This window comes from Mus musculus, chromosome 10, assembly GCF_000001635.26.
Source record: "Mus musculus strain C57BL/6J chromosome 10, GRCm38.p6 C57BL/6J".
NCBI classification, from domain to species: Eukaryota; Metazoa; Chordata; class Mammalia; order Rodentia; family Muridae; genus Mus; species Mus musculus.
The window spans coordinates 63381769-63408840 of record NC_000076.6 but is presented as its reverse complement, the minus strand read 5'-3'; the positions used below and the strand labels follow the sequence as shown (position 1 = coordinate 63408840).

Genomic DNA, 27072 nt, shown 5'->3' with positions numbered 1-27072 from the left:
CTAAATGCATAAATGAACTTTGAGGAAATTATTTATTTCACTCTATGAAATTTAGACAAGTAAGTCTATATTTTGTTTTAAACCAAAATTCAAAAGACATTTTTGTATGGGTAGGGATCACAAGACACCAAAAGAGAATGATTTTTAACAAGTATCTACAAATAACATTAACAGGAAAAACATATAATAGGAACTAGTATCTAAGTATACTCTTAGAAATACAAACTACATAGTATCTAAATGTACTCTTAGAAACAAGTGTATCTAAGAGCCTTAATTGACTCAAATATTGAAATAAACTACAACTTAACAACCATTTTTCTCACTTAAACAACATGTAGGAGGTAAGAATCAATGATACAGAGCATACGGAAGGTCCTGGGTTCAATCCCCAGTAAAAACTAACACAAAGCACACTGTAAGAATGACTTCAAGGGAGGATGGGGGACTTGACCATTCTGAGTAACTCACAAACACAACATTTTAAAGACATAAAGATTCGCTTTGGCAGCAGAGATGAAGGCCTTGCCCTCCCTCCTTCCCAGAACAGCAATGCTTCAGATTTCATAGTTTCTGAACTTCCGCAGGAGTTCTGAGGGAGCGTCACCAGACCAGCGGAAACGAAGGTGGCCACAGTTCAAGTCTGAGAGACCTGGAGAAGAGGGAAGAGAAACACTTCAAATCAGAGGTAGAAGAAGAGTCAAGCTAGCATAGTGAAACAGCTTGCGGTTAAGACTCCACTGCAACCAGTGGGAGTGAGGCTCCAGGATGAATTCTTCTTTTTTTAATGTAGTCCTGACTGTCCTGGAACTCACTGTGTAAACTGGGCTAGCCTGGAACTCACTGTGTAAACTGGGCTAGCCTGGAGCTCACAGAAGGCCTGCTTCACACCCCTTGAGTATTGAGATTAAAATTATGCACCACCATACCCTGCAAATTATTCATATTTTATAGAAACAGTACTTATATTAATAATACATTGGCATTCTTATGAACAGAAATTACAATTCGGGGGCTGGAGAGATAGCTTAGAGGTTAAGAGCACTGACTGCTCTTCCGAAGGTCCTGAGTTCAATTCCCAGCAACCACATGGTGGCTCACAACCATCCATAACGAGATCTAACGCCCTCTTCTGGTGTGTCTGAAGACAGCTACAGTGTACTTACATATAATAAATAAATAAATCTTTTTTTTTAAAAGAAGAAAGAAAGAAATTACAAATCATGTAAACAAAGACCTCTCATGCTTAATAGTCATCCTCTCACAAATTGGGAACTTTTAAATAATCTTTTTACTAATTCTTTGAGAAATTCGAGCAGAGTATTTGGAGTATACTCACCCTCCACTCCTCTCCTAAGCTCCTCCCAGGTCCAGTCCTCACCTCCCTCTTATGCCCTGTCCCTTCTTAAAAAGTTACCCAAGCCAGCTGGGCATGCACACGCCTTTTATCGCAGAACTTGGGAGGCAGAGACAGGCAGATCCCTATGAGTTCGAAGTCCATCTGGTCTATATAGGTAGTGCGACTTGTCTACACTGCTGTGCCTACCAGGACAGGTTGAGGACAGCTGTAATGCAACCCACGATCTTTGATATCTCCGGGTGTCTCTTGTGAAGAGCTAGGCAACACAACTTACCTGGAGAGTCTGGGTTTTGTGGGGAGATGCCCTCCTCTGGGAACTTGGGTTCCTTTTGCTTCATTTTCTCTGGGTTTGAGTCTGGGTCCCCTTTCTTGGTTTCCCGCTGCTCACTCCGTTCCTTGTTTGGAACTGAGCTGGTGAACGTCTGGCCACTTCCTTCCAGCATCAAGTCCTTCTTACTTCTGACAGCCCAATGCATCGACTAGATTAATTAAGAGGAGACACATAAACACCATTCGTTTCTTACATTTGGTTATTCATTAAGGGGTGCATTTGGGGTGCCGGGGGAGACAGCTTTCACGAGCCCATTCTCCTTCCACCAAGGGAGTTCTGGGATCAAGCTCAGGTATTCAATCAGGTTTTGCTGGCAAGCATCTTTACCCACGGAGGCATCTCAGCAGCCAGGGTCCCCCCCTCCCGTTCAGCCCCCACCCCTGCTGCATCATGTATGGTCCAGGCTAGTCTGGAGCCACTGAGCTTTTATTTGGTTGTATGGGGCTGGTTGTTATGATACTTGGTTGTTATGCAGATGTATCGAATAGAAACAGAGAACAGGGGTAGAAGACCATCTTCCTCCTGAAGGACTGGGGATAGCTCAGTGGCAGAGCCCTTGCCTAACCTGAGAGATCTTGGGTTAAATCATGAACCACAAGAGGGTGGGAGGGGTAAGGGCTATGAAAAAGGAGAGAATAAGAAATTTAAGAACATTGGGGCTGGAGAGATGGCTCAGCGGTTAAGAGCACTGACTGCTCTTCCAGAGGTCCAGAGTTCAATTCCTGGCAACCACATGGTGGCTCACAACCATCTGTATTGGAATCTGATGCCCTCTTCTGGGGTGTCTGAAGACAGCTACAGTGTAGTTATATGCATAAAATAAATAAATCTTAGAAAGAAAGAAGGAAGGAAGGAAGGAAGGAAGGAAGGAAGGAAAGAAAGAAAGAAAGAGGAAGGAAGGAAGAAAAAGAAAAAAGAAATTTTTAAAAAAGCCAGGCACAGTGGCACTCAGACACTCGGGAGGCAGGAGTAGCTGAACCTCTGATTTTGTGGCTAGCCTGGTCTACATAATTAGTTCAAAGTCTAGACCAGCTAGGGCTATAGAGGGAAATGTTTCAAAAATTTTTTTCTTTTGAGCTTAGAGAACTGAAACTGTAAACTATTAAAGTCACAATTTAGGGCCAGTGAAGTGGATCACTGGATAAAGGAGCTTGCCGCCAAGCCTGACAAAGCTGAGTACAAAAAGCTGAGTTCAAGCCTCAGGACCCACAGAGTGGAAGGAAATGACTGACTCCTGCAAGTTGTCCTCTGCCCTCCATATGTGTGCCACAGCAGACACACATGTACACTCATATACACAAATACATGCACAAACAGACAAACACACCCCACACACAAATACACACATAAACACCCATATACACACATGCACATCCATATATAAACACACAGATACACACACATGCACAAACACACAAACATACCCCACACATACACACACACCACACACATACATATACATACACACACTATACACAAACATACACACCATACAAAAACCCACATATACATACACATACATGAAGACATACACACACCACACACACATACCTACCACACACACACACACACATACACACAATAAATAAATAAATGTAAAAAAATTTTAGTCAAAAAACTGAAGATAAAACGCAGGCAATAGGGCTGGTGAGATGACTCAGTGGGTAAGAGCACCCGACTGCTCTTCCAAAGGTCAGGAGTTCAAATCCCAGCAACCACATGGTGGCTCACAACCATCCGTAACAGGATCTGACGCCCTCTTCTGGAGTGTCTGAAGACAGCTACAGTGTACTTACATATAATGAATAAATAAATCTTTAAAAAAAAAAAAAACGCAGGCAATTATTGGGGCTAGGGTGTGGCTCAGTGAAAGAGTGCGGTGCCTGGCAATCACAAGGCCCTGGGCTCAATACTCAGTACTGGGGAAAAGAAAAACAAGCAAACATCACAAGGCTCCCAAGAAACCTGTGAATAGTGTTTCCCTCTCAAAATCAAAGTGCCTGTGGTCTGTCTAGACAGGTACTAGGGATGAAGGGCCTTGGTGACTCTCAGCTTCAGGCTCCCGGAAAAGGCCTCAGTGAGACCATGTTCTGAGACAGTAGTCTAACTTACCCATCACCCATATGAATAAATCAAAATTAAATGTTTTATCATCAGACTCTTGTCGCCACTAATTCACAGAAAGAGTCAGAAGAAAAACCCAAGCTGTGCTTAACCTCATAGGCGGGTGCTCCACCCCCACCCCCTGTGCTGTAGTTAATCACAGAAGGTCAAACACAAGAGGGAGGCTGAAGGGCTGGAGAGATGGCTCAGTGGTTAAGAGCACTGCCTGGAAAAAAAAAAAGCACTGACTGATCTTCCAGAGGTCCTGAGTTCAATTCAATTCCCAGCAATCACATGGTGGCTCACAACCATCTGTAATGGAATCCAATGCCCTCACGTATGCTCACACAAATGAAATCAATAAATAAATCTATAAAAAAATAAAAAAGAAGGAAGCTGAAGTCTGGCAAAGTGGGCAAAGGTGCTTGCCCTGAGTCTGATATCTGGAATTCACTTGGTAGAAGGAGAGAACCAATTCTTGCAAGCTGTCCTCTGACCTCTCTATATATGCTGTGGAGCACACGCGCGCGCGCACGCGCACACACACACACACACACACACACACACACGCATGCACACAACAAATATGGAAAGGTTTTAGGATGCTAAGCAATCTGTGCAGCTTTCCACGGTCACAGAGTGTAGCTCAGTGTGGCACAGTCTCCTGTTGCTGCCTGCACATCTACCGATCTGCAGATCTCAGCTCTCATCAGCTCCAGCACCATGACTGCCTGCGAGCTGACATGCTTCCGACCATGATGATAATGGACTGAACCTCTGAAATTATAAGCCAGCCCCAAATGAATGCTTTCCTTTGTAAGAGTTGCCATGGTCATGGTGTCTCTTCACAGTAATAAAACCCAAACTAAGACACCTAACAAGCCTACATCCTACAGTGAACATCACGGATCCCATACCACATGACATACATGATGAAGCTCACCAATGATTACAACACCCAGGAGCTGAAGGTAGGAGGATCAAGGGTTCAAGGTCATCTACCCTTGAATACATATTGAGTTTGAGGCCAGACTGGTATGGTCATGAGACCCTGCCTCAAAAAAATAAATAAATAAATAAATAAATAAATAAATAAATAAATAAATAAAGGAGCATCAGTAGAAATATCCAGTGATGGGCTAGAGACAGGGACTAAGAGGCAAAGAGGAGAGAAACGCATTGGCAAGCATGAGGCAGAGTCAGCAAACACCAGAGGGCAAAGGTCACGAACACTCCTGTCTGTGAAGTTGGGCTCCTGGTATTTTCCACTCACAATAAACTTGTTTACCAGCTTTCTTTAACAGACCTTTTTTTTTTTTTTTTTTAGGAAATAATTATCTTACATTCTAAATTTCAGTCAACACTAGCAAATATTTTTCTTTTAATCTACATGCCATTAAACATTGGAAAAAGGAAACCAAAAACAACTGGCTCACATGAGCCACAGCTCAGCCGAATAACAAGCAAAAATTGGGTTTTTCTTTTTTTTCAAATTATTGTTTTCTGTATAATGGATGTTGTCTCTGTATGTGTGTCTGGTGCCTGAGCTGGCCAGAAGAGAGTTCAGATGCCCTAGAACTGGAGTTAGACAATTATAAGCCAACATATGGTTGCTGGGAATTGAACTTGGGTCCTCTGGAAGAGCAGCCAGTGCGCTTAACCGCTGAGCCATCTCTCCGGCCCCCAAAATTACTTATTTTTATCCTGAGTCACCATGAGTAAATTTTTTACTTGCCTGAGTGGTTGATCTCTGACCTGCTTGCTCTGGGATAATATCCAAACGAGGCAGACTGTGTTTTCAAAAGCAGGTATTGAAATGTTCACCGTTTCCCATCTGGCTAGAGAAAGAGTGGCCATCTGGGCATAGTATTCTGCAGATAGCCTATGGCCAACTGGACTCACCCCAAAGATATATCACCCAGCTAGGGACTCAGAAACAATCAATAGGCAAATAGATTTATGTAGGGTAACAGGAAGACCCCCACAACCCCTCCCCCAAACAGCTGATTTATCAAACAGCCAAGTCAAAAACAAAAGTATGTAACTTATTAATTTTACAGCAATGGGTGTGACATGGGCCAACTTTATTAGTCTTTGAGGATGTTTTCTTGTAGTTGTGGCTGTGATGTAACCAGAACCATCTTCCAGCAGCCTCCTAGCCTTCCTGGCCTGTACTTTGGAAGGAGATAGAGAGCCTGGATTCTCTGCACTAAAAAAGGTCTCTGTTAGGCCCTGGTGGTGCAAGCCCATAATCCCACTACTTAGGACATGAAGGCAGGAGAATTAAATGTTGAAGTTTGGCCTGTTGCTATATACTGCAATGCTAAATACCAGCCCCCAAAGTCTGGTGGCCCCCCAGGGACAAGGAGATTCTCCTGTACACCAAGTGATGCTATGTAAACTTGCTCCTTAATTTATAACTATTGGTTAAACAAAGATGTTGACAGACTATAGGTGAACAGGAGAAAGGTAGGCGGAGCTTCAGTTCCCAGGCCTGGGGTCTGAGGCAGAGACCACAAGGAGAGGAGGGCAGAGAGGAGAAGAGAGGAGAAGACACCATGGGGTACGAATCCTGAGAACATGGCCATGAGGGCTGGCCAGTTGGAGTAAGGGCAGCCCAGGTAGAACATGGTAAGTTATATAACAGACTTATTAACAGGGAAACAGACAAAATAGCACAGAGGGTTGAGATCTGCCCAACTCTAATGCATTAAGGCTTATTATAAATACAAAGGTTTTGTGCCTTTTATTTGGGAGTTGAATGACCAAAGGTGGGGCAGAAAATCCCCAATTAATTTTTACTACAAGAAGTTCAAGATGATCTTGAAGTACATAGCAAGTTCAAGGCCAGATTGTGGGGCTTGAGAGTTGCCTCCGTAGTGAAGATCAGTTGTTGCTGATGCAGTTGACCTGTTGCTGTTCAATCCCAGCCCCCCACATGGTAGCTCACAGCTGTTATAACTCCAGGTCCACACAGATCTGACACACTCTTCTGGCCCCCCCGTATGTGTGTACCAGGTACATACCTAGTGCACACATACCTGCAGGCAAAACACTGGTATACATAAAACAATAAAATAAATAAATCTGAAAATAGTTTTTAAGGACCAGACTGTGCTATATGAGCCCATGTCTCAAAAAATAAAATAAAATAAAATAAAATAAAATAAAATAAAATAAAATAAAAAGTTGGGGTGAGGAGGCTCAAAGATGTAGCATGGTTGGTAAGGTACCTGTATAGGCACTCTAAAGTTGGAGGTTGAAAAATCAGAAGTTCAAGGTCACCCTCAGCAAGTTCAAATCCAGCCTTGGATTCATGAATCAACAACAAAAGAAGTCTGTGTCCTAATTTTCACAGGATCTCAAAGGCCTGACAGTCCTTGAAACTCAAGCCAATTATGTCTTTATTTAAAATAATTTTTTTTCATTTGTTTGTTTTTGAAACAGGGTCTTACTCCGTAGCCCTTGCTGGTCTGGAACTCACTGTGTAGAGTACACTGCCTTAGACTAACAGAGATCCACCTGCCTCTGCCACATGGAAATGAAAGGTGTGCCTGGCCTTTGAATTTTTAATATTTGTTATGTATGTTTTGTTCATCTCTGTGTGCACATGTGTATGTGTATGAACATATGTATGGTGTATGTGTAGAAATCAGAGGCCAGCTTTCAGGAATCAGTTTTCTGTCTACCATGTGGTTTCCAGAGATCAAACTCAGGTTGTCAGGCGTGGTAACAGGGGCCTATACCCACTGGGCCATCTCAAACGCCACGTGTCTCATTTGTAAACCAACATCACATGTTCAAATCTAAGTTTCTAACATATTCATTGGTTTAGGTCAGTGGTTCTTAACCACGGGTCTCGACCCTTTTGGGGGTTGAATGACTTTTTCACAGGGGTCACCGAAGACCACTGGATATCTGGGGGCTGGAGAGATGGCTCAGTTGTTAAGAGCACTGACTGCTCTTCCAGAGGTCCTGAGTTCAATTCCCAGCAACCACATAGTGGCTCACATCCATCTGTAATAGAATCTGATGCCCTCTTCTGGTGTGTCTGAAGACAGCTACAGTGTACCTATATAAATAATAAATAAGTAAAACTTTAAAAAAAAAAGAAAGAAAACATAGATATTTACATTACGATTCACAACAGTAGCAAAATTACAGCTATGAAGTAGCAATGAAGATAATTTTGTGGTTGGGGGGTCACCACAACATGAGGAACTGTATTAAAGGGTCCCAGCATTAGGAAGGTTTGAGAGACACCGGCTTAGGTGAACTCTTAAAATATGTTTTTAAGATGTACTTTTATTATCTTAATTATGTGTAGGAGTGCATGTGTCAGCATATAAGCATGTGCACATGCATGCAGATATTCTGCATGCCCAGAGGCATCAGATCCCCTGGAGCTGGAGTGACAGTACTGAGTCACCCTGAAACCATGGCTCAGCTGAGCAATGCTCCCAATGGACAGATGGCCAGACCTGAACTACAGCCCTATGTGTGACACATACAACTGCCTTCAGATATGTCCTGTTCTCCTAACTAATGTTTGTCCTCCTAGACTAATCATACTAACTGCATAGAAATCAGAGCCACAAGATTGATGGTGTAAAGGAAAGAATTGTACGAGCTTTCACACTCCGAGACCGTGCAAGCCAAATGAACACGAAAGGGTTTTTCCGATCCTAAAATCATACCTTTTATTTTCAGGATGGTGTGTGCAGTACAGCTAATCCCAAACCCTAATGACAGTGCATTGCCACAGAAGGCCGGTCACCAACCTGACAGATGCTGAACAATAACTGTTAATGATTCCCAGACATGGAAGACTTGAAGAGAAAAAGAAATCACTACTGACTAAAGATTTATTTTATTTATGTGTATGCATATGTGTCTGTAGGAGTGTATGCTATGGATATGCAGATGCCCCAGTAGCCAGAAGAAGGTTTTTGATCCATCCACTGCAGTAGAACTTAGTGGCTGTAAAAAGTCTGACCTGGGTGCCGGGGACCAAATGCCAGTCCCAGGCAAGAGTGCTCTTAACCACTGAGCCATCTCTCCACCCGCTACTGCTGATTTAGTGGGTTTATTTGGTTTTGATTTTGTCTACCACCTGAATGCAACCCCTTGCCTGGCCCCACTGCTGATTAAAGAACAGCTCATCACTCTTGTAATGCTAATGAAAATAAACCCGAAACCAAATTTCCTACTACTTCAGCTCTGGTGACAAGATAAATGATGTGGTCAGTAAGATTAACATATAATTATTGTAAGGGCTCAAACGGTGCATGGAAATGCTTGTTTGGAGTCAGGAAAGACAATGGTAATAGAGATGAAAGTGGAGATTTCTTTTTTTTTTTTTAAATCTGTAGCTAACTTGGTGCTAATGGTTAAAAAAAAAAAAAAATGACCATTGAGTAGGTCACCAAAAACTAGAGCTGTCAATGGGAAGGCATTGGACAACCAAGGTAATTCAGCAGTAGTTACAGTGTATCATATTTAGGAGGCTGGAGGTACATTTGCGTTGACTTTGTAAAACAATGTTTACTAAGCCAGTGTCAAGGAATTTTGGAAAGGCAAAGGCTGGAGAAATGGCTTAGTGGGGAAAGTGCTTGCTCGAGGATCTGAGTTCAAATCCCTAACACTGTTATAACTATTTGGGTGGTGTGATGGCCTGTCTATAATCCCAGCACTCAGCTGGCAGAGAAAGGTGATTCCCCAGAGCAAGCTGGCCATCTAGACGACCCTAAGAGCCGATCTCTGGGCTCAAGGGAGAGATCCTGACTCAGTCTATAAGCCAAAGAGCGATAAAGGAAGACACTCAGTGTCACCCTCTGGCCTCTACACACATGAGCTCATGCAAAAAACACACACATACAGACACACTTTTGTACCCACATGCTGTGAATGTTCAAACACATGCACACCACACTCACATGCACATGCAAAATATAAACAAATAAAAGGAAAAGAATATTATTTCTGATTATGTAAAGCTACATAGTACTATTTTTTTAAGATACTATTTTTTATAGGCCAGACGTAGTAGAACACACCTTTGATCCCAGCACTTGGGAGGCAGAGGCAGGTGGATCTCTATGAATTTGAGGCCATCCTGATCTACAAAGCTAGTCTAGGGCAGCCAAAGAAGTCCTGAGTTCAATTCCCAGCAACCACATGGTGGCTCACAACCATCTGTAATGGGGTCTGATGCCCTTTTCCAATGTGTCTGAACTCAGACACATAAAGTAAATAAATATTTTTTTAAAAAGATATATTTTATTTATGTGTCTGTATGTAGGCCTGTGAAGAATGTTACATGTGTGGGTCCCTAATAAGGCAGAAGAGGGCATCAGACACCCAGAACTGGAGTTACAGGCAGTTGTGAGCCACCCAGCATGGGTTTTAGGAACCAGCCTACATCTTCAGAATAGCAGCAAGTGCCTGATGCCCACAGATGCTAGAAGAGGGCATCGGGGCCCCTGAAAATGGATTCACACACAGTTGTGAGCTGCCATGCAAGTACTGCAAACCAAACTTGGGTCTTCTAGAAGAGCAGCCAGTGCTCTTAACCACGGAGCCCCTGTATGTGAGTTTTTAATGGCGTTCAGAAGTAAGGCAGCACTTCCTAAGTGCGGTAACTCTTTACCACCATACATGAAAGAATAAGTGTATCCTGTTCTGTTATAGATGCCCAAGCCTTAGTAGGTAAACAAGCTCAAACGACAAGAAAAAAAAAAAAAGATAAAGGAAGGGCTGGAGAGATGGCTTTGAGATACAGTGCCTCATGCTCCTGCAGAGGACCAGGTGTGCTTCCCAGTTCCACATGGCAGCTCACAACCACTGTAACTCCAGCTCCACAGATCCAGTGTGCTCTTCCTGGGAACACACACATGGCATAGAAAACACAGACACGCACGTACACAAACAAAAGTACATCTTAAACGGGGCGGTGGTGCACACGCCTTCAATCCCATCACTCGGGAGGCAGAGGCAGGCAGATCTCTGTGAAGGCCAGCCTGGTCTACAGAGCTAGTTTCTGGACAGCCAGACCTACATAGTGAGACCTTGGCTTGAAAACCTAGTAGATGTAGCGATGTCAGAGCTAGATATATAGATGTATCTTAAGAATATTTTTTTCAAGATTCAAGAAGAACTTTCAGTGGTCCAAAATTCAGTCACGTGAGCAACCTGATAAGCACAATTCTGAGAAATCTTAGAGTAAGGCAGAAATGGTAGCAGGAAGTGTAATATGCTACAACAAGCGGCCATGGCTCCTTCTAAACTCTTGCTCTGGTGACCTGTCTTCTGACTTTCTCCTCATTGAGGTTTTTTTTTTTAACTATTTATTTGTTTGTTTGTTTGTTTGTTATGTGTAAGTACACTGTAGCTGTCTTCAGACACTCCAGAAGAGGGATTTCGTTTCGGATGTTTGTGAGCCACCATGTGGTTGCTGGGATTTGAATTCAGGACCTTTGGAAGGGCAGTCAGCGCTCTTAACCACTGAGCCATCTGACCAGCCCCTCATAGTTTTGTAAACAATGACTTACCACTAATTTCTCAGCCCCTTTCCCTCCTATTGCTTACTGATTCTTCAGGCTAAGTCGTGAGTCTAACCCTTGAGCAGCCTGGCCTCCAAATCCCCAGCATCCCCAGAGAGAAACTCACAGTTTTCACTGAGTCGGCCAAAGCTTCCCACTGCTCGAACGGCATTGACATCTGGCTCCTCCGCCAATGGTCATAGCGGGCTCGACTCTCTGCATTGCACAGAATCTCCTTCGCCTTCTGCAATTTCTGAAAAGTCTCCACTGGAAAACAAGACAAGAGATGAACACTGCTCTCCTGGGGTGGGTTAAATTCCAAAACCATCCGACAGCTCTCGCCAGAATTTTGACTTTGAGACTTTGAGCTGGTCTCCCTAGTCAGGCTTTAGTGTCCTCGTTTGTAAGGTTATATCATAAAGACAAGTGAGAGCTGTTGAGAGAGGTCAGGGAGTAAGGATCTTTGCCTTTGCTACCAAGCCTGACGTCCTGAGTTTGATCTCCTGGACACACATAATGGAAGGAGATACCTGGCTCTTGCAAGCTGCCCTCTGAGTTTCACACGTGCCCTGGGGTGGGGGTGAGGAGCACAATAAATAAAATGAATTAAGAGAATTCTTATAAAGACAAGCATTGGTTACAAATAAAAATATTGTTATATTAACACTTCACTGGCTGGCAAAAATGAACTGCAAGTCAAAAAACTTGTAGTCCTGGCAGGCCTAGAACTTGCTATGTAGAACAGGCTGGCCTCAGACTCACAGAGATCTACCACCTCTGCCTCCCAGCTGTTGGGATAAAACGTGTGTGCTGCTGCTGTCCAGCAAAGAATAAAATCTAAAAAAAAAAAAAAAAAAAGTTCAGCTCAGCACTCACCATAGAAGCTCAGAAGTTTAACCCTTAGAACTCACACAAAGGTGGATGAAGAGCACCAACTCCTCTGACCACCCCATTCCATGGCGCACATACCCACAAACAACATCATCACTACTTTTTTTCATTTGAAGACCTTGAAACAGTAAATAAAGAAAATGCAGGTGCTATACACAACCGAGGCCCCGCTGTATAACAGTTTCCTCCAATATTGAAATATTTCACCCAACTGACAAAATCCTTCAGCAGGAAGATAAACAATTCAAAATGGCTTCAGGAAGTTCCTGAAACTGACCTGATTTCTAGGCTCCTCCCATTCGGGGTAAGCAATAAACACTGAGTGACAGAAGGAAGCTGAATTGCAAAGACTCTTTAAGTCCAAACCAGCTGCCTGGGGGAAGAACTGCCTGGAAGAAATGTAGTCCAACTGAATCATTTGGAAGGGACACTCTCTAACCTATTGAGCTGCCCACAGGCTGCGCAGTATACGCCAGGCTCCCAGCTTCTGTGAGCCATCACCATGCTGGGGTGGGCTTTTGTGATACAGCTGTCTTTGAGTCATTTTTGCTCCTCGAGATCACCCCAACAAAAGTCATGGTTTACCAAGTTGGACTTGGGTGGTGTGAGTACATTGGTGTTTCCTGGGCTCCTGTTCTGAGGTCAATGGATGGATGTGTAGCAGTGTAGCATGTCCCAGGAAAAGCTGTGTCATACCACATGCCTATATGTTGTTCATCCTCTTAAGAAACAGTCATCGGTAGATTCTTACCAGCTTTGGAGTTCTCAGGATGCTTGTCGGGGTGACACTCCAGAGCTCTAATCTTAAATTCTGCCAAGATTTGCTCAACCTAAAACAAAAACCAGGATTTCAAATAAAGGGGATAGACAGAGGGAATTGCTCAGTCCAGTGATTCTCAACCCCACTAATGCTGCCTACGACCCTTAATATAGTTCTTCATGTCGTGCTGACCTCTAATAATAAGTTATCTTTCTGCTACTTTATAATTTTGCTACTGTTACTAATCATAGTATAAATATTTGTGTTTTCTAAAGGTCTTAGGTGACCCCCGTGAAAGGGTCATTTGATCCCCAAAGGAGTCTTGACCTCGAAGATTGAGAACCATTGTCACATGCAAGCCTGGAGAGAACTCAAGGTCAGTGCCTAGTGCCCAAATAAAAGCCAGGCCTGGAGAGCCGACTCTGTGATCCCGGGGGGGGGGGGGGGGGGGGGTGTTGCAGACAGGAGAATCTGGAGCTCACTGGCCAGCCAGTGAGCTGACTTTGGTGAGCTGAGACTGTCTCAAAAAATAAGATGCCAACACCAATCTCTGGCTGTGGGAAGCCATTGAAGAGTGGCAGTTACAGAGTGGCAGTTACAGAGTGGCAGTTACAGAGTGGCAGTTGCAGAGTGGCAGTTGCAGAGTGGCAGTTGCAGAGTGGCAGTTGGCTACAGCTGGCCACCACACATACATAGCCAGTAAAGGTTCTTTTGCCAAGGTGAGGTTTTGAGAATTGACAAATGTTAACCAATCAGATGAGAGACAAGTTAACCAATCAGATGAGAGACAAGTTAACCAATCAGATGAGAGAGAACGCCTGTCCTAGGCCTATAAAAGCAGCACCAGTTCTGGGCTCGAGGTCTTTTCGCCTCTACAATCAAGCTCTCCCAATAAACGTGTGCAGAAGGATCCTGTTGCAGCGTCGTTCTTCCTGGCCAGTCGAGCGCGCGCAAGAAGTGGTGCCGAAAACCCGGGAAAAGAAACATCTTCAGGCACGAGCGAAGACCCCCTGCTACAGGGAGGATTCAGAACTGCATCACGGGGAAGGAGCGGTTAATAAAGGTTCCCGTAAAACAGACTGCTGAGAAGGATCCAGCGTGGATTCAGAACTCTTCAGCTGGGGAGCGGTGTTAATAAAGGTTCCTGTAAAACAGGCTGCTGAGAAGGATTCAACAGCGTGAATTCAGAACTCTTCAGCTGAGGAACGGCAGTACCGGTAAGTAGAAAGAAATTAATGTGAGTCTCTGAGAAGCATGCTCTCCTAAGAAATAGGATCTCGGTAAAGAGAAAAATAGGATCTCCGGCTCTGGAGACAATAAGGCTCTCCGGCTCTGGAGACAAGAAAGTGAAAGTAAGAGGAAAGTGAAAGTAAGAGGATAATAGGGACAGTCTATGGGTTACTTTCTTTTTCTAGCCATTGGAGTAATTTTTCTGAGTCTTTTTTGTTGTTGTGGCGACTGTGTGGAACATGAAAGACTAGGTATGGGGTCATCACAGTCACACCCAATTTTTTCAGCGCTCGATGAGCTGCTAAGAGCAAAGGGCGCAAAACTATATCTTTTGGGTCATATTCAACCTTCTGTATCTCCATGGAATACCCAAAATTTTGTTATCAGAAAGAAATCGGGCAAATGGAGGTTGTTACAGGATCTGCAAGCTATTAATGCACAGATGCAGGTGATGGGCTCCATTCAGAGGGGTCTGTCTCTCTTATCTGCTCTGCCAGAAAAGTGGCCTCTAAAGGATTGTTTCTTTTCCGTTCCATTAAATAAGAAAGATAAACCTAGATTTGCATTCACCTTGCCTTCTATTAATCATATGGAGCCTGATAAAAGGTACCAATGGCGGGTATTACCTCAAGGAATGGCAAATAGCCCTACAATATGTCAGTTATATGTAGGAAAAGCCTTGCAACCAGTTAGGGATGGTTTCCCCTCCTTAAAAATTTGTCATTATATGGACGATATTGTGATTTGTGGACCTGAAGAAAGAAGTATACAGCAAGCTTATGGCTTGCTTAATGAAACTTTAAAAAATAATGGCTTGATTATTGCACCAGAAAAAGTACAGCAGTCTGACGTTAGTCATTTTTTAGGAGCCACTATTACTTTATGATGTGTCACCCCACAAAAGATTAGTATTAGAAAAGATCATCTAAAGACACTAAATGATTTTCAAAAATTATTAGGAGATATAAATTGGATTAGACCTTATTTAAGAATCCCTACTTCGGAATTAAAACCTTTATTTCAAATTTTAGAAGGAGACTCACATATTACCTCATTGAGACAATTAACACCTGAGGCTTCTGATGTTCTTAGGAAAGTGGAAAAGGCGATCCAAACAGCACAGTTAACTCGTATAAATGAGCAAGAACCTTTGTGCCTATGCATATTACGCACCATCAATTTGCCAACTGCTGTGTTATGGCAAGATGGTCCTTTAGTATGGATACACCCACATATATCCCCTAATACGACTATAGAGCATTATCCCACCATGGTAACAAATATGGCCCACAAAGGGATAAAAACTTCAATTACGCACTTTGGAAAAATACCTGATAGCATAGTTGTCCCTTATACTGTCGCACAAATGCAAATATTGTGTGCTACTATAGATGAATGGGCCATTCTTAGATGCAGTTATTCTGGTTTAATTGATAATCATTATCCTAAACATCCGTTATTACATTTTATGTTATTACATCCAGTAATATTTCCAAAGGTAACAGCTAATACCCCTATAAAGGGAGCCATCGATATTTATACAGATGGATCCAAAACAGGAATTGGAAGTTATGTAATTAATGAAAAGGCTGTAAGGTTGCAATTTACACCAGGAGCCCCTCAATTGGTAGAATGTTTGGTGGTTTTAGAAGTTTTTAAAAGATTTCCTATGCCCATAAATATTATCTCTGATTCTGTTTACGTAGTTAATGCGGTTCTAGCATTAGAGACTGCCGGAAATTTTAAGCAGTCTAGTCCAGTATCTGAAATTTTGATGAAAATACAAAATTGTATTTTGATGCGTGAGCATCCCTTTTATATTCAACATATTAGAGCACATACATCATTACCTGGACCTATGGTTAAGGGAAATGCAATTGCTGATTCAGCCACCAGAGACATGGTTTTCCTATCACAAAGTTCTATAGAAAGTGCTAAGAATTTTCATCAGCTTTATCATGTCCCTGCTTCTACATTACGACAAAAGTTTAAGCTCACACGAACAGAAGCCCGAAATATTGTCCTACAGTGTGGTAAATGTGTAGAATTTATTAATGCACCTTCCGTGGGTGTTAATCCTCGCGGATTGCGACCCCTAGCAAATGGACGTCACACATATCCCATCTTTTGGGAAATTACAATATCTACATGTATCCATCGATACCAGTTCTGGTGTCCTACATGCCCCTTCCTTGACAGGGGAAAAAGCAGTTCATGTCATATCTCACTGCTTAGAGGCTTGGGTGCATGGGGCAAGCCCCTAGTGTTAAAGACAGATAATGGTCCTGCATATACTTCTTCTAAATTTAGCCAATTTTGCAAACAAATGCAAGTGAAACATATTACTGGATTACCCTATAATCCACAGGGCCAAGGCATCATTGAGAGAGCCCATCGCACTCTGAAACAATATTTGCAAAAACAGAAAGGGGAAATAGAGGTTATGACGCCAAAGATGGCTCTATCCCTTGCAATATTTACTCTTAATTTTTTAAAATTGGATGATGCTGGAAAATCACCAGCTGAAAGGCATGGACAATGGCCTCAATCGCCCAATGAAATGGTCAAATGGAAAAATGTCCTTGATAATAAATGGTATGGCCCGGATCCTATCTTAATCAGGTCCCGGGGAGCTATTTGTGTTTTTCCACAGGGTGAAGAAAATCCACTTTGGGTTCCAATGCGACTGACAAGGACCGTGAAAGATCAAGATGAATCCCAAGATGATCCTGTTTCTGATGTTTGAGACCAGGATAAGTATACCTTTGAGGGCCATAGTAAGATCATGGCCAGTACCTTTACCGGTACATTCCAATTCTTCTACCTAGCCTTTGTTTTTTGCAAAGGAATGTTTTTTGGATGTGCCTTATGCACGACAAACTCCTCAAGAACCATGGGTGTATAAGAATACTAGTTTTCATTTAAATTATACATTATGCTTTGTGCATAATGTGGATAAACCTTTTACACCCTGTATATTTTTTAAGAAAAAGATTTTCTCTAATTGGGCAGATCAAATTAATACTGCTGACACTATAAGTCAGATAGCAGAAAAAACGTCTGAGGCATTGCTTACCCTGCAAAGGGTGGATTCTCATATCACCTCAGGGTTAATGTTAGTAAATCAGAGAATGGATATTTTACAACATGACATGGAACAGATGATGGATGTCATACAAATGAGTTGTGTGGCATCCACTTTGCATGTGTGCATTACTCCCAATAGGTACATTAATAATTATTTTATTAAAAGTACAGACCTATCAAATTACCTGAAGGGGAACTGGTTGCAGGAGCTGGAAAGGTTGCAGAGGAGGCTGCAGATGCAGATCCTGAACCTTAATGGGACCAGAGTGGAACCAGTGACCCTCGGAGACTTTACCTCTTGGCTTACCTCTGCTTTTTCTTACTTTAAGGAATGGGTGGGAGTGATTTTGTTTGGTGCTGCCATATGCTGTGGACTGGTGTTCATGCTCTGGTTGGTATGCAAATTCAAAACCCAACAAAAACATGACAAGGTGATTATAACTCAGGCACTTTTAGCTATTGAAAACGGCACCTCCCCTGAAGGTTGGTTATCTATGCTCAAGAATTAGTCGGCATCTGAGTTCTCTGCTCTTGCACCCCACGACACTGGGATAAGAGAGACTCAATGATCATTGATCAGCCCTTGCACATCAATAGGGTGATCATGATTTCCCCACTAATTCATTTTTTGGCTGGCCTCTTTTGCAGAGTTCGCCCTAGGTCATTTAGCAGTTACTGTCACACAGCACTGCGGTATCCAGAGACGGGCAACTTTCCTCATGCACAGACCAACCTAAGACACGGGGCCCAGTGGCAATAGGGTTACCCTATGACAGGAAAGGCTGTGACATTAGAGGAATGACCTAAAACAGGAGCCACGGTGGATGGACGTAATTGCACAGGCCTAGACCAGCCTCATTTTATTAAAACAAAAAGGAGGAGATGTGGGAAGCCGTTGAAGAGTGGCAGTTACAGAGTGGCAGTTACAGAGTGGCAGTTACAGAGTGGCAGTTGCAGAGTGGCAGTTGCAGAGTGGCAGTTGCAGAGTGGCAGTTGCAGAGTGGCAGTTGGCTACAGCTGGCCACCACACATACATAGCCAGTAAAGGTTCTTTTGCCAAGGTGAGGTTTTGAGAATTGACAAATGTTAACCAATCAGATGAGAGACAAGTTAACCAATCAGATGAGAGAGAACGCCTGTCCTAGGCCTATAAAAGCAGCACCAGTTCTGGGCTCGAGGTCTTTTCGCCTCTACAATCAAGCTCTCCCAATAAACGTGTGCAGAAGGATCCTGTTGCAGCGTCGTTCTTCCTGGCCAGTCGAGCGCGCGCAAGATCCGGCCTTTACACACACACACACACACACACACACACACACACACACACACGTGCACAGATGTACTTCGTAAGAGAATCAAATGTCTTCAAGTGTAGATAACCATGCAGACAATTCCAGCCAGGTCATCCTTGGCTAAATAGGAAGTCCAGGCCAAAAATGTAATAGTATACTTTGTGTGTGGATGTGACAGGGTCACACTGGGTAGCCCTGGCTGGCCCAGGATTCAACATGTAGACCAAACTGACTTCAGACTCCAAAAGATCAGCCTGCTTCTGTCTCCTGAGGGCTGGGATTAAAGGCATGTGACATCAAGCCCAGCAAATGAACACTTTTAAAGATGTACCTGATTGTTGTATGTGTGTGAATGTTTTGCCTGCATGGTCTGTGCACATGACATGGTCGGAAGAGGGCACTGGATTCCCAGGCATTGGAGTTCCAGATAGCGATGAGGCATAGTGTGAATGCTGGGAACCAGGCTCTACAAGAGCAGCCAGTGCTCTTAACCACTGAGCCAACCCTCCTGTGCCCCAAGTAAACACTTGTAGATTACCATCTTACTAGTACCCCCAAACCCTCTTTGTATAGAGTTCCTATCAATACAGAATAGAAAATATTGTTCTCCTTTTTACTCCTTTAAGATACATTTTGCCCATATTTATGTCTATGTTCTGAGAAGATTAACTAATACAAATGCATAAAATTATACCTATCTGTCAAAGATGGTTGGAATTTTATTGTTATGGATGTTCTGGTTTTTGTTTGTTTGTTTTAATTCACATCACACTAGAAGCTGTTCTGGGACTGGGAGTGGCGGCACACGCCTGTGAGCTCAGCACTTGGAAGGCAGAAGCAGGCGGAGCTCCGTGAAATTGAGACCAGCCTTGGCTACCTAGTGAGGTCCAAGACAGCCGGGGCTATGTAGAGAGACACAGTCTCAACAAACAAACAAACAAACAAAAATTGAAAAATGAAAAAAGAAGGAGGCAGAGGAGGAGGAAAGAAAAAAGGAAGCAAGGAGAGAGAGAGAGAGAGAAGCAAGCAAGCATTCTGGGGTCAATGACATGGTTCAGTGGGTAAAAGCAATTGCCACCAAGCCCGATGACCTGAATTCAATGCCCCAGACCCACATGGTGGAAGGAAAGAACCATTCCCCACAACGTGTCCTCTGACCTCTGCATGATGTGGAATGCATTATGGTACCTGTCTACGGTAGCAAACTGTAAACCCCCAACAGTGCTAACAAGTTACTGTCACTTCCTGCTTTACATTTCTCGAGTCTTGCCAATTTCATTTAAAAAAAAAAAAAATAGCTCGTATCTGTCTTTCAATACTTTACCATTTTACTGTCACAGGGTTAAACACAGACCTTCTGCAGGGCTGACCCTGAGCAAACCAGGAAAGATGGCTAGTTTGCTTTCAACATAGCCTATCTCTCTCCTGCTGTCCGTATCCCACATGCCCAGTGCTGAACGCAGACCGTGGACAGCCAAAGCCCTTACCTCAAGGTCCACTAAGCCCTCCCTTCCTGATCCAATATCTAGTGATCTGTCTGCACAGCTGCCTACCATGCCGGTGGTAAACAGAAATCATGTTTAACTTTACTCACAGTCAAATAAACCAAAACCTGCAGAGGGTGAAGGGAGGTTCAAAGACACAAACACCATGCTCTCCTGAATCTTAATTAAGTAGGTACACATTTCTAAAAGTGAATTCAAGTACACATATAATATATATTTGCAGGCATATGTAATGTGAATGAAATATACATTATATATGAAATACATAATTATATTTGTGTGTGGCATATATAATGTATATATGTGTGCATATATAATATATGAAATATATAGTGTACATATATGTTAAACATATAATGTACATATATACATGTACATATACACATATTTTTCCATATATGTGTGGAAAAACATATATGTGTGTATATATACATATATATGTATATATATGAAAAACCTCTATCTCTAGTCTTTGACCCAGAATTCTAATACTAAAAACTTGTCTACGGAGAAAATCTGAAATGAGACAAGAATTTAGCTCCACAGTGTGTGGCTTATCTAGAGAAACAGACTACCATAGCCTCAATGAAGCCAAAGCAAGGCTTAATTCAGAGTAAGAACTAAGGAACTGTCATGCAAAAGGGACTGCAGTAAGCATAGTTTTGGGGGGTTGGTTTTGTTTGTTTTATTTGGGGGATCGGCCCTTAGAATTACAGTACACAGGTCATCCATCTTGGTGTCTTAAGTGACTCTTGAACCAAAGATCTGGTCCAACCCAACATACAAAGGTTCAACGAATAAAACATAATTTTTAAATAAAAATGTATGTGTAGTAGGATATTTCTTTAAACTAATTATAACTATCGATGTTTAAAAAAAAATTGGCTTTGTGGCTAAGCATGGTGGCACATGCCTTTAATCCCATCACCTATGAGGCAGAGGCAAGTTATGTCTGTGAACCATGGCCAACTTGATCTACATGCTGAGATGGTGAGTTCCAAGCCAACTCTGTCTCAAAAACAAAAACAAAACAAAACAAACAAAAAAGTAATGCAGGCTATATGACAGAGTAAGTATCCCTACTCAGCCAAATAGAACCCAAATGCACATACATATATACATACAGGCATGCATGCATGCACATAAAACAAAAATAATAAGTCTTTAAAAGAATAACACATTTGGCTGGGCGTGGTGGCTCACGCCTTTAATCCCAGCACTCGGGAGGCAGAGGCAGGCGGATTCCTGAGTTCGAGGCCAGCCTGGTCTATAAAGTGAGTTCCAGAACAGCCAGGGCTATACAGACAAACCCTGTCTCGAAAAAAAAAAGAATAACACATTTGTCTCAAGTATATGATGTCTAAGGGAAGCATTACTTTCTTTAAAAGAAAAATCTCCCACCAGATATGACATCTAACTTGATTTGATTTGAAATTATAATGGTATTTAATACCATTTGAGGTTATAATGGTACTATAAAATCCATGAGACTTTCTCTGAACGAGGAGACTACAGACAGGGGGCCCCGCCTCCTGAGCTCTAAATCGCAGCCTTTACTTAGGCAGTGGCTCTCAACCTTCCTAATGCTGCGACTCTTTAGTACAGTTCCTCACGTTGCGGTAACCCCCAACCATAAAATTATTTCGTTGCTACTTCATAACTGTAATTTTGCTGCGTTTATGAATTGTAATTAAAAATATTTGATGTGCAGGATATCTGATATGCGACCCCAAGTCCGTAGCAACCCACAGGTTGAGAACCGCTGCTCTAAATAAATAAAAACTGTATGTGGTCCCTCTCCCAGCTAATACTTTGAAGTTCGGAGTCCTTTCCTCAAATTAACCAGCAAGCATTTTAATCCTTCACTTTCTCCGAGCCGAAACTCCTTCCAAATGGTACGAGGTTGGAGTTCCAGGAGACGTGGCTGATCTCAAAGGCGACCTGGTGAGAACCTGCAACCCTGCTTACCGAGGAGAGCTCATCGCATCCCAGCAAGGCGTAGTAGTCCTCGCTGCCCTCCGGCCTGTAGTTCAGTATCGCGTCCATTTACAGCGGATGAGTCAGTCCTCTCCGACGCCACCGACACTGTGAGCTCCGGGGCGACAGCAAAGCTCTTTACATTTCAGCAGGACTTTCCAAACCAGCGAGCACCCAGACGTCAAGCCAGCCCTTTGCAAACACAGCTTCTCATTGGCTGTTTGCCCAGGATCGAGCCTGCCATGCGGGGCTGCTGGGATCTGTAGTTTGGGGTTTGTTGTTGCTGTTGGGTTTTTTGTTGCTGTTGTGTTTTGTTGTTGTTGTTGTTGTTGTTGTTGTTGTTGTTGCTGCTGCTGCTGCTGCTGCTGCTGCTGCTGCTGCTGCTGCTGCTGCTGCTGCTGCTGGTGATGCTATTGTTTGTCGTTGATGTTGTTTTGGTTTGGTTTGGTTTGCTCTTTACTTTTTGCTTTCATTGAAAAAATTTGTTTCATACAATATATATTCTGATTATGGTTCCCCGGTCCCAACTCCTCCCAGATCCTCCCCTCTCCTTCACTCACCCAACATCTCGCCTTTTTTTTTCCCCCTTCTCTCGTTAGAAAACAAATTTTAAAAACTAAAATAAAAGAATTTAGAGAAAAATAATGGAAGAAACACATGCAAACAAAATCTATAAAATTAAAAACACGGGCTGGAGACATGGCTCAGCGGTTAAGAGCACTGACTACTCTTCCAAAGGTCCTGAGTTCAATTCCCAGCAACCACATGGTGGCTCACAACCATCTGTAATGGGATCTGATGCCCTCCCTCTTCTGATGTGTCTGAAGACAGCTACAGTGTACTCACATATATAAAATGAATGAATTAATCTTTAAAAAAAATTAAAAACACAAACTGGGAAACCATAACATACCAGCAGAAGGCCAGTAATTTTTTTTTATGCAATATAAAACAAAAAGGCTTTAAAAAATACCATTGTCAGCAACCACATGGTGGCTCATAACCATCCATAATGAGATCTGATGCCCTCTTCTGGTGTGTCTGAATACAGCTACAGTGTACTTACATATAATAAATAAATAAATCTTTTTTAAAAAATACCATTGAGTTTGTTCTGTGTTACCCGTTTCCTGCTGGGCACGGAGCCCACCCTTAAGTGTGCCTAATATACCCAGTGAGACCCCGCTACAGAGAACTACTTTTTCCTTGATGATATCAACTGAAGATGGCTTGTTGGTTAGGGATGGGAGGCCATCTCTACTTCCCCTCTCAGTGCTGGGACCTCATCTGGCTTGAACACGGACAGGCCTGTGTGTGCTCTCACAGTCTCTGTGAGGTCCTATGTGCCTCGGTGGAGTTTGAGTATTGACATGGTGATTTTTTTTTTTCCTATTAGCTAATCGGAAGTCAGTTTTGACAATTTAGTGTAAAACTGTTACTAATTTATTGTACCTCTGTTACTTGGATAGTTTTTTTTTTAACCTATTTTTTTAAGAGACAGAAGAAAATGTGAAGCAAGTTTTTAAGATTTGGTCAATTAGAAAGATACTTTTCCAAGTGTCTAAAATAGCATGTAATTTGGGGCGGTTGTAGATGTAGCCCGGTGGCCAGCATTTTTGACTGCCACCAGCCAGGCCCTAGGGAAAGGAGAAAGGGAAGGGGAGGGGAAGAGGGGAAGGGAGGAGAAGGGAAGGGAGAGAGGGGAGAGAAGGGGAGGAGAGAGGGGAGGGGGACGGGGAGGGAGAACAGGGGAAGTGGGAAGGGACAAGGAGAGGAGACTGAGAAGAGATCATTAATTCTGTTTTTGGTTTTGGTTTCTTCGAGACGGGGTGTAGCCCTGGCTACTCTCTGTAGAACTCACTCTGTAGACCAGGCTGGCCTCGAACTCAGAAACCCTCCTGCCTCTGCTTCCCAAGTGCTGGGATTAAAGGCATGTGGCACCCTGAGATCATTGATTCAGAAATCAGGGACTGAAGAGATGGCTAGCGGTGAGAAGCACTTGCTGCACTTCCAGAGAGCTTCAGTTCAGTTTCCAGTGCCCAGCACCTCGCTAATTCCAGCTCCAGGAGATCCGACACCTCCCGGCTTCCAAGGACATCTGCACTAAGGTGTACACACACACTGCCACATAATTAAAACTGATACAAATTCTTGGGAGGCAGAGACAGGTGGATTTCTGAGTTTGAGGCCAGCCTGGTCTACAAAGTGAGTTACAGGACAGCCAGGGCTACACAGAGAAACCTGTCTCAAAAATTAAAAAACAAAATCAAAAACTGATACAAATTAAATATAAACAGATTAAGCATCCAAGTATGATGGTACAAACCTATTATCTAATCTTATCCCAGGTTTGAGAACAGCCTAGGATACAGGAGAGCTAATATATATTATAAATATATGTTATGTTACATATAATTTATATATAACTTTTATATATTATATATTTATATACATGGCATGGTGGTGCATGCCTTTAACCCCAGCTTTCAAGAGGCAGAGGCAGGTGGATCTCTGTCAATTTGTATTTTTTTTAAATAAACCTTTTAATTTATTCATTTTTTATTTTATGTGCATTGGTGTTTCGCCTGCATGGATGTTGTGCGAAGGTGTCAGATCTTGGAGTTACGGACAATTTTGATCCGCCATGTGGGTGTTGGGAATTGAACCTGGGTCCTTTGGGAGAGCAGTTGGTACACCTAACCTCTGAGCCATCTCTCCAGCCCACACATGGTACTTCTTAGCTCCTGTTCTCCATTTATTCAGTCCGGGGTCCTCCCAAGGTGTTAGCTACCACAGCAAGCAGGCAGGTAGGTTTTCCCACCTCAATTAATTTAATTAAGATAATCCCCCATGCCCAAAGACACATCTTTCTGGTGATTCTAGAGTCTGTGATAACATTGCCCATGCCATTAACTGTCTCTAACCTCAGTACTGAGACAGGCAGATCCCTGGAGCTTGATGGCTTGCCAGCCTAGCCAAAGCCGTGCACTCCAAGTTCATCTCATCGTGAGGCTATCTCAAAATATGAGAAGAAGCTAGGTGGCCCATACTTTAATACTAGCACTGGGGAGGCAGAGGACTGGGAGATCTCTGAGTTCGAGGCCATCCTGGTCTGGATACGGAATACCAGGCTAGCCCAAGCTATAAAATGATACCCTATCTCAAAATTAAATAAATGACGGATATCCATACAGGAAGACACTCAAAACTCTCTGGCTTCTCTGAACACCTATTTTACATAGCTATGTGCACCTGCACTTATGCTTTTCTGGAGGTATAGATCCATTTTGTTATATTTTTATCATTTATTTGGATGGGTATACAAATGTGGAGGTCAGAGAACGGGCCTATGAAAGTTTCCTTCTCCTTCTCCTCCTCCTCTTCCCCCCTCCCCCTTCCCCTCTCCTCTTCCTCCTTCTCTTCCTCCTCCTCCTCCTCCTTCTTCTTTTCCTTCTTCTTCTGGGTCCCAGAGATCAAACTCAGGTATGGTGGCAAGTGCCTTTACAAGCTGAGCCATCTTGCAGGCCCCTGAGAGGTAGATATAGAAAACAAACCCTAACGCTAAAGCTAGGTGTTGTGGCTTGCTCATACCTACCTACAATCCTTGCTTTTGTGAAGCTGAGACAGGAGGACTGCAGCAAGTTCCATGCAGGCCTGGAGCTAGAAGATCCTGCCTCAAAACAACAAACCATTGACCACAGTATCTCAAAGTATAAGTAACAGGACAGCCAGGGCTATACAGAGAAACCTTGTCTCGAAAAACCAAAAAAAAAAAAAAAGTATAAGTAAAACGCACATAAAAAAAATTATTAATAGACTTGAAAGCTCTTTGATTTTAAGATGCAGAAAGACTCAGCACCTCTAGGTGGCGTCCAACACCGTGCAGACTCCTCCAACCCGTAAGTGTGGCTCACTCTTGGACTACAACTCCCATAAGGCATAGCGCTACTTCATAAAAGAAACGACGGGGACTGCCAGAACTTCCGGCCTCCGAGACTCTCGTGCCTCTCTAGTTGCTGCAGATTTTGCGTCTGTGTCCTAGACCCGCGCCAACGTTGCTAATCCAGGATATTCTCTAGCTTCAGACCATCCCCCTGCCTCAGCATTTTTAGGCGTGTCAGCTAAAAGGGGTGTTTACGTGAAATTCATCTTTGATCCTAGAAATAAGTGACTACAAACCTCAGAAGCTCTGAGAGCAGACAAGACATTGGCCAGCCCACAACCCACTGACATCCACCCCTCTCCCACCTGTCTCCTCCGAGCGCGCCCCAAAGTTCCGTGCAAATGGTGTCAGCTCCCGTCTTCCCTTTAAGATTCTTCCAAGTCTCAGCGGCGTCCGGAAGGCAATCCCTGAGCACCAGAAATGACCTGCAACCGTTTCCCTTCCCGGGATCTGGACACCAATGAACGTTCCGATGGGAGTTTGCGATTTTCGTTTGTTTATATTTGGGTGGTTTTGTTTTTTTGTTTTTTGTTTGTTTGGGTTTTTTAGTGTGTTGTGGCAACCTTCAGGTGGATCACACTAGATGGTCAACCTTGCTTGCAAGCACTCTTACAATCTGAGCCATGTCCAACGTTCTGTGATATTAGTCTGAATCCGACTTGGTCCCCACCACTGAGTTCTCAGGACCTTGCTGATCCATTCTGGCCTGAAATCCAGTGGGAAGCGAGCAGATTTTAACTGCCCCCTTTCCATCCCTCCACCTATAAAATGGGACACAATCCCTTTCCGTTCTGCTGCCAAAGTTACCAGTGTCCAAGAGCAGGATCTATCAAAGGAAAAGTTATATATATAATTCTTCAAAGCTGTTTGGTTGTCGTTGTCATTTCTCTGTGTGGTTTGGTTGTTTTGGAGACTGGTCTCGCATAGCCTACGCTGGCCTAGAGCTCACTGTGTAGCACAGGATGATCCTCAATACTGGGATTACAAGTCTGTGCCACCTTTAGGGATTTATGCTAGGGGCGGAACCCAGGCATTCCAGCGCTACGCATATCCTA

The 27072-nt window shown here is 43.2% G+C and overlaps 1 protein-coding gene across 2 annotated transcripts; it reads right to left on the bottom strand.

Moving 5' to 3' along the window:
• Nucleotides 1-26398, bottom strand: Dnajc12 (DnaJ heat shock protein family (Hsp40) member C12). Of its 2 annotated transcripts, none has more exons than NM_001253685.1 (5): nucleotides 26323-26398; nucleotides 12978-13056; nucleotides 11463-11602; nucleotides 1635-1839; nucleotides 1-652 (listed from the first exon to the last, which is right to left on the bottom strand). In NM_001253685.1, exons 3-5 carry the CDS (start codon nucleotides 11511-11513, stop codon nucleotides 558-560), a joined length of 351 nt encoding a protein of 116 aa, NP_001240614.1. In that variant the 5' UTR covers nucleotides 11514-11602; nucleotides 12978-13056; nucleotides 26323-26398; the 3' UTR covers nucleotides 1-557. The 2 variants fall into 2 exon arrangements, with proteins under 2 accessions (NP_001240614.1, NP_038916.1); NM_013888.3 differs by lacking the exon at nucleotides 26323-26398 and adding an exon at nucleotides 22066-22278.
• Nucleotides 26399-27072: the final 674 nt, after the last annotated feature.